Source organism: Perna viridis, chromosome 5 (genome assembly GCF_037379345.1).
Source record: "Perna viridis isolate PV_CMFRI_1.1 ecotype Kerala chromosome 5, ASM3737934v1, whole genome shotgun sequence".
NCBI classification, from domain to species: Eukaryota; Metazoa; Mollusca; class Bivalvia; order Mytilida; family Mytilidae; genus Perna; species Perna viridis.
The window spans coordinates 8,157,042-8,170,887 of NC_142449.1; the positions used below are offsets into that span (position 1 = coordinate 8,157,042).

The window sequence follows — 13,846 nt, forward strand, 5'->3', positions numbered from 1 at the left end:
GAGTGCCCCTTTTTGAGTAGAAAAAACAACTTTAATAAAAGCCTGTCAACACAACCCAATAAATTATCATACAAACAGTATGTGTTTCGAAAATAGAATAAGCCTGAAAAAATAATGTAGATTTATAAAACACACCACAGAACAGATTTTCTCTAGGCTTACCTTTTAACATTCTTAAAAAAATGTAAATGTTTAGCTGGTATATGAATGGGTGAAGTAAAGTGGCAGTGTTTGTGTCTTGTCTTGTTTTTTTTTTATTATTAATTTGTAATTATGTAATGTCTCGGTACCATTGTACATATGGCTATGAGAATAAAATATCTCTATATGTACACCAAGCAGATAGCTTTCATTACAGCTTGACAACATTGCCACTAGTTGTCAATTTTAGAGATACATGTATCATTAATTTATAGACAAAACCATATTCTTGTACTATCTTTAATGACATATATAAACAATATTATAATTTGCACATTGTACAGTTAAACATAACACAGCACATTTCCCAAAGAAAACAATGGTATTTGATGTTCTTTTCAGTTTATGTTGTTTACAGCACTCAGAATGTAGAAGGTAAAATGGATTTCATGATCATGCTTAGCAAAACAACACAAAGAATTTGAGATGAATTCTAAAGTTCAAAAGACATTATCCTCTGTATTTTGTGTGTTTTAGCACAAATATCAGAACTAAGATATTAACTAATCATATTATCTACTTTTCACATGCAAGTTAACAATATTTTAGTTCCTTTCCACACCAACAGGGTTGATGCATGAAAATCAAATGTGTATTGCTGTAACTTCACGAAAGATGGCATGTAATATCAGATCAGTTGAAAAATAGTTTAGTAATGAAATAGTAAATATATGTTCTCATGCACATACAATTATGAACAAGAAATATTTTAACAACGATTTAATGAAATTGTTCTTGAATAGATTGCCATAAGTGAACCAGTGTGTTAAATACTGCCGATTGGTTATATTTGCAGATAGCTTATTTACATATAGTAGACTGACCTTAGACTAAACAATATGGGCACAAACCTCAAAACAATTCTACATTATCATTAGTATCTTTGTTCCAAGACAGTAACTTATCCACAATTGACATGGATTACAGAACTTATCATCAGGATTTAAATTTCTACAAACAATTTTGTGTTCAGCTTTAACTACTACTTCAAAATATACATTATTTAAAATTTTAACAAAGAAAAATTATGTACTTTTCAGCATAAATACACAATATAATGGTTTTATGACAGGACTATTGGAAGAGAAAAAAACCAACCAAATACTAGTATCTAGCTATTTAAAATACGCTTTTTAATCAAAAGGTAGATTTTACTTCTGAATTAAAAAATAAATGTTCTTAAGACACCAAAGTTTCAAAATAAACATTCCCCCCACTTACTGATAATTCTTAAAGATAAATAAATATATTTACAAAGAAAAACAACATAAACTATCAACATAACAACAATATAAGACTACCAGTACATGTAACACCCAATGTTTCCCAGTCTGAATAGACTTTTTATTCAGGAATTCAAAATAAGAGAAAGTTCTAAGACTCTGGCCAATTCAACCTTGACATGTGTCCTCTGAGACTTTGAAAATTATAATATGTCTGAGAAAATTCTTGTTTGTGATGTCATCAATGGAGTTACCATGGAAGCTAAGAATATGGCAAGACTTAGCTGTCCATTTTTTATGCAACAATTTCTCAAGGACTTTTTAGTTTACACTACATGCTGTTTTAGTATAAACCTTTAATGGTCCTGGACCTTTTATTCTTGAAAAAAAATTTGAACACCTGTTTCAGGCTGTTTTTTTTTCTATTCATAATGTTATCAAACACTGTTATTATTATCAATACCTTACTAAAACTGATTATTCTCTATATTGCTGATATCAGCCAATAAAATGTAAATTATTGAAATTGACAACCTGATAAAGTATATTCATATTGCACAATAAAGTGACAAGAATGAAAAAATCAGAAAATAAGGTACCAATATAAAGAGAAAATAGTGTGTCTAGTTTTTTTCAGCTTGTAATCTCAAGAAGTTCAATATATTTCAAAATTAAGCTTTAAAGCAATGAAACTTAAATATTAAGTCAATAAACAGTTAATAAAGACCAACCCCAAAACATTGGCGTATTTTTTATACTTTGTCAATGAATTTATGTCAAAATAAAACAATAATGCCTCTTTCATGACAAAAAATTTAATAAAAGTCAAAACTCTAAAGCTATAACATGGGTTGATATCACTCAGACAAACAATTTCAATGAAAAAGTAAGCATTTGGAATGTACCAATAAATGAAGCAAATTATTTCTTTAGCTTTCAGATGCAGAACTGCATTCAAATTAAAAGTACTGCTGACAGTAGATAACCAAATTTTGAAGTTTATTTTTGGAGCATAACTATGAATTCCTCATGAAATGTAAACTTTTAGTTTAATAAAAGTGTTCTAATAATGTTCACTAGAATAATACTCTATGATCTGAAAAAAAAACATTGGCATACCAAAAAAAATATGGTACCCACAAACAATAGTATCTTAACATTAGCTAGGTAATTTATGGCAGTTTGTAATATCATTTAGTCAACAAATAGTTACAACACTTTTGAATGAATTTAAATATACAAAGCTAACAGCAAATAAAGACAAAAAAGACATAGTCTCTCTCTCACAGTCTCACATTGCCAATATGGTAAAGTGAATATTATATGCAAATGGAGAGATGAAATAAAAAGCTATTGTACTCTAATTTTTAAGAACTGCTGAATATGTAAACATTCAAACATATTTCTTATAAATAAATCATAAAATTACAGCTACTACAAGCATTAAAAACTACTTGTAAGGTTTGTCATTGGTTAGTTATATCTTGGATGTTTTCTTCATCTCTAAAATCTTTTTATTTTTTTATCTTTCAAGTTACAGTGGTACTTAATTATTACAATTAGATTGCCTTAGATTTGTAAATAATAAGCAAGTTGTGGATTAATAAAAAAAAATCACAATATAATAAATAATTTTTAAATGGAAATTGTCTTTCATATTTAAGATAATCCACTATTACTAGAAGAACTATCTGTTAACATGGTGAAAATGGTGTATTTGAGTAATTATTAGATTTATGGTCACTACTATCTACCTTTTAAACCCATCTTAAGGAATACATAGTGTGGTTGAAACCAAAACTACATGACAAGTAGTTTTATAAAACAATTCTTCCTCATACATTCCTGGCATACTTCCATATTTCTCAAAATCACAACATTGTTTATATTCCTTTTTTAACAACATCCGCCTCCTTGGGTACCTCCTCCTCCACCAGAAGGCATACCAGGGTTGTTCGGTGAGTGCTGTGGTCCTATCTTAATACCATTGGCCTGCACACAATATAAAATGTTAACTAAAAACATGCTTAAGGTAAACATAAATACCCCCACTAAGTCAATAAGCATCCCTTTTGCAAAACTTTTCAAACCAAAAATTTTCAGACATGACAAAATGTACATCTCCAAATTGTGACCTAGCAATGTTTTAAGTTTCATGATAATACAGACAAACATACTGAAACTTATAAAATGTCTTAACTTTGTGAGTTAGGGGCATCATAATTACACCATGCACCATAAGCATATAATTTGCAAGTCTGAAGCCTAAAATTTAATTTAAAATTGGTAAAGATCTATGGTAGAGCACCCAAAACATTTGTCTACAATAATGGTGTCATGACATATGCCCTAATATATCCTCATGATGGGCAAATACATGTAACTGGGTTCAACACAGGCTATTCAAAGGTGGGACTGCCCCATCATTAAGACCATTAAATCAGATTTACATACCTCTAAAATGTATGGAAAAGCTTATAAGTTATTTCAAAGACTCTGAACATGAAACATTAGTTGATATGCCCCACCCTTGATTTTTTATCTGTGGTGATCCCTGATGAAAGCAGAACAAAAGCTTTTACACCTATATCACATTAAAATGGAAGTCATCCTGGGTAGTTAAAAAGATAGGCTTATTCTATTTTAAATATTTTACAATGCACAGTACCAGTAAGTCAGACAGCAATATCAAAAAGAGTCTATACTGTTAAGGAATATGTGGAGAAACCTATGTTAACACAAGACATCCAAATCAAGCATAATGTAGTTGATCTTTAATATCTAAATACTTATTCACTATCAATACATACCTCATTATTTATATCAAATACCCCATCTTGTATTTTTTGATAGATTTCTTTAGCAGTATTAATAAATGCCTGAAAAAAATTACTAATTATAACATCAAAATAAATTTAAATGAATAGATTGAATGTAGTATCTCCTGAAGATACATATTTCATGCATTTAAGATGAGAGTGCCTGAGCAATCCAGCAGACCATGGCTTTCCCTAGTCTGACACATTAAGTCAAACTTTTTTAGTAACATCAGCATGCAGAAAGGCAGATTACCCCTCTATGACACACTCTGAGCTAATTAGTTGACATACTATAAACAAACTCGTGCTTCTCCACTTACGTAGTGACAGTATCACTTTCATTGTTTTGTGGCAGATTTGTATGTGCCAGATAGATCATTAAGCTAATTGTTAACAATAAATTAATAATTTATTTCTATATTGCTTATTCTTCAATTCAAAAACCGAGTAGTAACTGCATTTTGTAGTCAACCACATCTGTGAAGACAACTTACCTCTTCTACATTAGCAGCTGTTTTAGCTGATGTTTCCATGAATATCAAACCATGTTCTCTAGCAAAAGCTTCACCTTCCTCCTTCTTTACATCTCTTCTGGCCTCCAAATCACTAACAAAAGAAATAAACAAATTATACTGTGCTACTACTGGTACTCTTAAATGTAGACTTGAATACTTAGAATGGTCATATCTACTGGTAATTACTGAAATAGATGGTGTTTCACATTTACAATTGCTTTCAGTCAGAAAAATACATCTACAACCAACCAAGGGTATAACTATATGATTCTGCCACTCTGTTGTATAGGCGTAAAACATTCAATGTTCTTTACACCAACAATTTTTGTACTAAGAAAATTGGAACACCATAATCTCCTTTATCTAAACAGGATAACATATTTAGTTACATAACTAGTTTACAATATGGTCCAGTATCATATACATATATACAGCATAAATTATAAAAGTTACAATATAGCAGTAAAACATAAACAATAGCAATATAAATACACTAATGACCATAATATTGTTGTAAATATATTTTTTAAAAAGATTCTATGGTTGAACATTTTTTTTTAAGTTTCATTCAGATCATTCCATAGATAACTACCAGAAAAAATAAAAGATCATTTATAATATTGTGTTTTTGATTTTGGAACATATAATAAATTTTGGGTACTCTGATTTGTTGATCTTGAACTAACTTGGTGAACATATTTAAATACATTTAAATAATCTGGAACCATTTGATTTATTAATTTAAAAACAAGAATTGCCTTTCTATAAACAAAATATTCTGGCAATGGCATCCATTTTAACCTCTTCAAAAGTACAGCAGACCTTGTAATAAAATTTTATATACCATATTAGTAGAAGATATTACCTTTTATTTCCAATCAACATTATAACCATATTAGAATTGGAATGTTGTCTAGCATCTTCTAACCAGGTAGTTAAGTGATTGAAAGTATCTCTCCTAAAATAAAAGGAGGCATTAAACATTTTTTATAATGAGTAACAAGGGTAAAAACACAATATAAGTATGCGAAAGTTGTAAATGGAAGACAAATCTGTGTACTGTTCACAAATCCATATCCTATCCTTAAAATAAGGTTTGGTGTTCAACTTAAACCTCAATATGGACTGTTGACAGTCCTTTCCTTCAAAATTATCAACTACTAGCCCGATCAATGGAGGACAGTATAGGAGTCAACTAGACCAAAACAAGAAAAGTACACATCATTTCACTGTCCTGAATCATTTTTTACTAGCCCTGGGCTTCGAGCTAAAGTGAGCACTGCTGTTGGTATACTGTAAACTTGTATATATAACTGTAATGACTTCTCTTCTAAAATACTTTAAAAACTAATACCTGTATTAATGCACTCAGAACATTTTAGGAAACAACATACAGTAATTTTTGCAAATACCTTTTCCATTTTTTATGAGTTGCCCCCCACTGTTCTGACTTGTAGATTGTAAAATATTCTACAACAATTACTTAATACTTTTCTGATTCATTTCAAAAATGACAAAGAGTAATGACATTTCACTATAATTGTTCATACATGTATCTGGAGCTGGTTACTTTTCTATTCAGTAATTCATATTTTGTAATTTCCATGACATAACTTACAATATATTTTCTTATGAGATCACCTTAGTGTATTTGAATACAGCAAGTATACATTCACTAGGTCAGATGTTATTTTTCACTCATCAATAACAGTTCTGCCAAAACTTTTAGAAGCATCTTACAAATCAGACAAAAACTTAAGTCAAACAGCATTTAATACATTTTTATGCTGGTTATTTAGAAAAATGTCAAATTTGAATTTTGGTCACCCAAGTTCTATAATAATCTCATTAAGTCACTAATTACTTCAAACAGTATAACAACAAACCTTGTTATATCGTATACTAGTAAAGCTCCTGCAGCACCTCTATAATATGACCTTGTTATGGATCGGAAAGATTCTTGCCCTGCCTGAAAAGTAAGAAACAATTAACTCAGAGGAGTTTCACTAATGGCATAAATTACTTTCAAGATTGTAAATACCTGACAAGCAATCTATGACTAATTACAATGAAAAAAAATAACAGATAATAGACTTTTAATGTTATTGCATTGATAAAAATCAACTGATAAAGTAAGACCAATAAATTTTAGCATTGTATCAAGTTTTGCTAACCACACCAAATTTAATGGTACAATGTATGGGATGTGAAAATTTTCTTCAATACTGAAAATGACAAGAGCTATAAAATCTTCTGAACAGAAATGATTAAAACTACAGTAACACTACAGAATAAAATGAAAAATTGCTTTGTATATTTTATTGTACTATCAAGTTCAAGTAGAAAAAATTGAATAAAAATAATTTGTTTACCTTGCTGAGTATGATGTAGGTATTTTAACTGGCCTTATGGTACCCACCCCCTTTTTCCAAAAAAAAAAAATCATAAATAAAGCATGTCTTAGATGGGTTGCTATATTTCTTGTTAATGATTTATATTTAAGAAAGTAGGTACATACTGTATCCCAGATCTGTAATTTAATTTGCTTCCCGTCTATTGTAATCATTCGAGCTCCAAACTCAACACCTATAAAATCAAACAATCAGATCTGAGTAGGAATAAATTCAACAAAATGAAAATATATATACAGAAATCAATATTGAAATGGACGGAAGATTACAATATATGCAGGGTTCTCCATGGATGATAATATAACAATGGATGAAAATTTTATGGCATAATTTTCGCTGACACAGAAGCATTCAAGAATCAAAATATAAGGGAGCAACCATTTGACTTTTACGGGGGCTCTAGGATCAAATATTCTATCCTCTCTTTTTATTTTTAGACAATTTAGGTCCTGTCTTTTATTTTTTTCTTATGGCCTGTCCTGGCTTTTTATTTCTTGAAAATTTCAAACAAGCAATTATTAGGGCAACAATAGATCCTGCCTTTTCATTTTTTTCTTTTGGCCTGTCTTAACTCCCAGCATTTTATTTTTATCGTTATGGTTTATCATGAATTGGGTCAATATCCATTATCCGTTTATATATAAGTTCATACTTTTATTAACTGGTTGAAGTTGTTAAACTCAAACAATTGTATTCTGTCTAATTGCTATAAATATTTGTGTACAGGTGCTTGAATGTCCTCATAATAAGAACAATTGGGTGTGTTCAATACAAAATGAGCTATGTAAACTGGGTCTTATTGATATATGAAATAATCAAGGTGGTGTTAATTGTATACATAATATAAAGCAAAGATTATATGATATTTGTTTACAAGAATTTAATGCAGATTTAAATACTGCTAGCAAGTATTCATTGTATCAATATATGATTTCTACTTTTTGTCTTCAACCATATCCATGTAAACCTATACCATGTATGTATAAGAAGTTTTTAACTAAAATGAGATTATCTTCTCATAGTCTTGCTATTGAATGGTGTAAATTTACAAACATCAATAGAAGCCTGCATATTTGTCAATGTTCTTCAAATAATATTGAAGATGGAATTCCATTTTATACTTGTATGTCCTTTTTATCAAGATTCCAGGAAGATGCTTATTAAACCTCATTTTTGGGAAAAACCTTTTCTTCACAAATTACTGGCAATACTGGAGCTATTTAATTAGAAAGTGTCAGACAATTATGCAATCTTGGAAAATTTATTTATTGTGCTTTTAAAATTTGGAGTTACCGACTTTAAAGAGTTCACTTATTACTTGTGTACTACTGTTACATGTACTTACACTACTTGGTAGTTCATTACATTGCATTTATATGTACATGATTAATATAAATTTATGCGTCAAAAATTTCATGACTTTTATACTACTTCTGTCATGTCATTTGACCTATATGCTGTATAGCATTTGGTAAAATGAAAAATGAAGAATAGAATAGTATTTCTTGAAAATTTCAATCTGGCCTTTTTATTTCAAATTTGACCCCCCCCCTACTCCTTCCATAAAAATCAAATAGTAGTTCCCTAACAATGACTAGAAAAAAGGTTAGGTATTGAATGCATTAAATAAAATGAATATCATACTCTAACAAAACCCATTTTTTAGACTATAATATTCTTAACATTCAGTTCATTCTTCCCTAACTTTTTGTATTCATTGTAACTAATATCATATACATGTATTACTTTGGCCTTAAAATATGTTTCCAGAGCCAATTTTAAGAAGTTTTAATAAAACTGTGTATGAATCAAATTGAAGGAGTTGAACACAGAGGAGGATTATATATAAAGTTCATTCATGACAAAAACCTGATCTATAATCATGCAAAAGGACTAATATGGATCCACAGCATGAGCATATTATTTTCTTTTGGTACTATATTTAGACTTAGGGAATTCTACTTCTGATGTATTTTCCCGCCAAACCCACATCCTCCAGACACCGGAGGAACAGCAGCATGGCTGTATAAACCAAAGTCAGTATTTTAGCACATATTAGATTGAATACACAATTTTAGGGGTATTTTATATGTTCCTTAATTAGGTAAATCAGTTTCTTTTATGATGAAAATGTTTTAATATTTTTACCTTCATTCAACTTTACATATATAAATAGCCACATGCATTTGGCCAAGGTTGAATTAACTTTGACTATTGTCTGTTTTGATTGGCTCACTATGAATATTTTCTGACTGACATTTCCCTTAAAACAAATTCATGAAGTAACTAATTATCAGCAATTACATAATTATCTTCAGATTGGCTTCAATCATAAATTTGTCATGGTTAATTACAAGTTCTAAGTTAGTAATTGACAGGTTTCTCAAATGTAAATAATTAAATCGCAAATGGTAAAAAGTTAATCATGGCAGACCACTATTTAACCATGGCAGTGCAAATTTTAATCATTGCGACCCACCATGGTAAACCAGCTCATGGAGAACTCATTACCTCAACTTGATATAAAAAAATTAAATAATAATAGAACACTAACATGTCTTTTTTCCATTCACATTGTCAAGAGCCTGTACACAGCATCCCACATCGCTTAGATTATTGATCTTAACTGCATCGCAAAGACAATGAAATCTCTTTTTGATTAATGAACAATGGTTTTGTTTTAAAGTATTCACTGTAATTTTGAAGGACATGTGCAACTATCAAGTTCCAGTATACAACAATATATTAAATATCTTTATGTTTTTTCTTTCAATGCCTGTAATGTTAAATCTATTTAAGCACATGTTTTCAATGTTGTCTGTATTTCAAACTCATTCTTGTAATCAACCAAAGATAACATAAAATATAATAATGTAAATTAAATGGTTAAACTACAGTCGTAGATGTCAGACTGATCATCCATTGATATCAGCATTAACAGGTACAATTCATTTAAGTATGGACTCTTACCAATAGTTAAATCATGAACAGGCTGAAACCTTTTATCTGTAAACTGAAGTAAAAGACATGATTTCCCAACACCTACAAGTATAAAGAATAATATGCAAAGAACATAAATTAACAAATGTAATGAAAGGTTTCTTACATTGCACCAAGTATTTAATAGTAAATAATATTTAAAATTTTCCAATTTAAAATGTGAGCCTAGCCTAGCATCCTAAAAATTAAATATTCTATTATCTATTATCGAAAGTGTGGAAATTTAGTTACATTTTGTAAAAAAGATTCTAGTTCTGTTAGGACTGTTATCTTAGTATGTAAGTAATTTTTGGCAAGTTAAAAAAGGTAGTCTTAGAGCAGAACAACTTGATTTTGATGATAATACAAGTAATCTGATACAATCATCTGTAGTTAACAAAGTTTTTAGAGACAGGATTACCCTTTTTTTTTACACAGGTCATGAGGTGTAAAAATTGTGCAGAAATTAATGACTTACAAGAAACACTTCTGAAAAAATAAGCTCCGATATTATTAACTACATGTGCAATGTAGCTTTTTAGACATTCAAAATTTTCATTTTTGTTGACCAATTTGAATTAACGGAAATAAGGCCAAGTAAATAATGATTGTTGTTTTCCCCTAACCCGACTGGGTCAAATTTAAGCTGCCAGGTCGTTACTTTTTTGGGGGTAAAATATAAATTAAAACCGTATAAGTCTTGTTTCTCTTCTAAATCAGTGTTCAGTAAAATTTTATATTTGCAGATCTGTCAAGGTCATTGACTGCTTAATCATGGATGTGCTTATGATTTGGGAAAAATGATTGTAATTTGAAGTGTTCTGTTGACTTTAAATATAGTTCTAACAGTTTGGAGGAAGAAACAGAAGAGGTGCACATTTACAAATGGAGTCCAGGGTACCAATTGCCAGTACTTTGGCAACACATTTGAAGAAATGCTCACATACCTCAAATAAAAAAAGGATAATGCAGAACTTCTTTCACACTAAAAAGTTATCTGAAATATTTTCTGACATTCATGAAAAAAACAAAACAAAAACCCTGCATGTCTGGCCTAAAATATTTTCCCATGTTAGGGGAAATTTACAATGCCTAACTTCTACTACACAATGACAGATATTGATTAATTGATTGGATAAGCTTGAGACACTATAATCTGTTCAAATGTCTATTAATAACTGGCTACTGAACAATGACCACAGAGTAGTAAATCAATAATTCATTGAAAATCAATAATTAATATTCAGAATGCCTGCAAAGGAAAGGATTATATGATAACATTGCCAGAAACATATTGTTTGATAACACAGTCAATAGCTATCATTAAATATACAGCATTGTTTACAAGCTATATATAGTAAGAAAGTCAACAAGACAACAGCAGAGAGCAAAAAATGGACACGCTCTTCCAATAAAACATCACATCTGAATGCATTATTAAATACTCCAGAAATCGAAACAACAAGATATTTCAGACTCAGTAGACATTTTTCAAGTCGAGCGTTGGATTTACTAATTGGAACATGATGTTAAAACAATTAAAATGTAGGAGACCTAAGAGAAAATAACAAAATGCATTGTTTAGTCAGCCATTTTGAATCAATATAAATTTTCTACATCAGAAACATACGACATTAATATGCGAACCAGTCGGCACAGAATTGCCTCATGTATGTTAAACAGTGTCTATACTAAATACCTGTGTCTCCTATAATGATATACTTAAATAAGTAAGCATACGACATTTTTTATCGTGACTTTTCTTTCAATATTGGCTGATGATGTCAGTTTGTTGACGTCAAATATTCACCCGGAACTGTTTAATGGGACAAACTAAAATGTTTACCAATCTCGGATGGTGAAGATATTCCGGAAAAAAATAAATAACTCACCGAAAGTAACACAATGACATAGCTAGTTTTGAAATCAATGAAAGTCGCTTTTATATGATAAGTCATATAAAAATATAAGATTGGTATGATTGCCAGTGAGACATACATCCACCTAAAAGGCAAATCAAGCCGAAAGCCAGCTGTAAAAGCTCTTAAAATAAATGAAGTGAAACTATTCATAAAAGACGATCGAAAAAACAAATAAACAAAAACAAAAACAAAATAAAATAAAGCGAAACAAAAAAGAAACAACAACAACAACAACGCCAACTACTGGACTACATGTTCCTAGCTTTGTTGTGTGTGTCTGTTTTCCATGTCTGGTCTTTGTCCCTGGATTGCGTTCTTTTGATTACCGCTATAAACTTGGTTCTATAGATTGCTCTTGGGACAGTCACATAAAGTATGTTGCGGGGGTAAACATGTTTGTGAGCCGGACTTTGCTAAAACAATAATCTAAGAATCATAATAATAGATAAAAATTAACATATATCACAACAAACTTGGTGGAGGATGTCTACCAAGATGTCATAGACAGTTTCTTGCTGATAACTGATGGATTGAGACCAAGGTAATCAACAGGAATAAAACACAGACTTGCAGGAAAATCAAAGCACTGGAGCACTGAGGGTAAAGTGGAACAATTAAGGAGTTTTGAGAACTGGAATGACGGGATGATCAATGAGACATTGGAGTTGATATAAACCAAAGGATCACACTCATTTAACATGGAACACGGACAAAAGGAAACCAAACACACCAATATTGATCCTGTTGATGAATTCTCGTGGAACTAACGATGCATAGTGATAAGGCATATTAAAACCGATCTGCTGGGTAAAGTGGAAAATGAATGGTGGATTATAAAAATGGATAGACGACCTGCTGTGTGCTGCTGAGACTTTGAAGGGGCGATGAAATTGTTGGACTTTTCATATGAACAATCAATTATTTTCTGAAATTTCTGTAATGTTATATTGTTATATTGTTTATATTGAAAGCGAATTCAGGAGAATTCATTTAATTAAGGTGGGGAGAGTGTAAAATGCATGATGTCTCCTTGCTACTGTAAACGTGACGATTATAATCTTAAATTTTGGAATGATTCAAGTTCATTCAACATGCTTCAAGCACTTATCCAAAAAATACTATTTGTGATGTTACTATATTTTTTGGGTTCCGTGTTAAGAAGAGTCATATTGCATGTGAAAAACATTACCTTTGAAGAGTATTGACAAGTTTGATTTATTATCCAAACGTCAAATATTGATTATTATAGTATATTTTAACCAACATGACAACGTCTTCAATGTTTATGAATGATGTCATTTATGCTTTTCCTTGCACTTCCGGATTTTGGCGACGGCATTACATAAATTTTTGTATGTTCAGACGGAGAATTGCCGTTGCTTTTTAACGACTTAAAATAGACAAGTCACCAGGTCTTGACGATCTACTTCCAAGATTAGTAGAGAAACTAGCAAACAAATCTAAGCCATTGGAAATGATATTTGACCAATCCTTAAAAACCAAAAAAAAAAAAAACAAAACAAAACAAACAAACAAACAAACAAAAAACAAAAAGCAAAAAACCGCATGGGAACTACAGACCAGTGAGTCTTACCTCAGAAATATGTAAAAAAAAAAAACTAGAAAAAAATGAAAGGAATTATACAACTGACCATATGAAAACAAGTGAGCATTTCTCCAAAACAGCACGGCTTCATATCAGGTAGATCCACAACTCTACAACCATAAGAAAAACTGAACAAATCGACTTCAGCAATAGACAAATGACATTATATA

General features: G+C 30.4%; 1 protein-coding gene across 1 annotated transcript; it reads right to left on the reverse strand.

Moving 5' to 3' along the window:
* Positions 1 to 427: 427 nt before the first annotated feature.
* LOC148615827 (ras-related protein Rab-2) lies at positions 428 to 11,960 on the reverse strand. The gene is made up of 8 exons (XM_088582470.1): positions 11,848 to 11,960; positions 10,140 to 10,211; positions 7,277 to 7,344; positions 6,645 to 6,727; positions 5,624 to 5,716; positions 4,738 to 4,849; positions 4,235 to 4,303; positions 428 to 3,416 (listed from the first exon to the last, which is right to left on the reverse strand). The coding sequence occupies exons 1-8, from the start codon at positions 11,891 to 11,893 to the stop codon at positions 3,321 to 3,323; spliced, it is 639 nt and encodes a 212-aa protein (XP_088438596.1). The 5' UTR covers positions 11,894 to 11,960; the 3' UTR covers positions 428 to 3,320.
* Positions 11,961 to 13,846: the final 1,886 nt, after the last annotated feature.

Coding starts and splice junctions, on each gene's coding strand:
- LOC148615827 (XM_088582470.1), bottom strand. CDS start 11,893: ATGTCGTATGCTTACTTATTTAAGTATATCATTATAGGAGACACAG. Junction 7,345..10,139: donor TGTTCATGATTTAACTATTG/GTAAGAGTCCAT, acceptor TTGATTTTATAG/GTGTTGAGTTTGGAGCTCGA. Junction 4,304..4,737: donor CAGCTGCTAATGTAGAAGAG/GTAAGTTGTCTT, acceptor AATTTTTTTCAG/GCATTTATTAATACTGCTAA.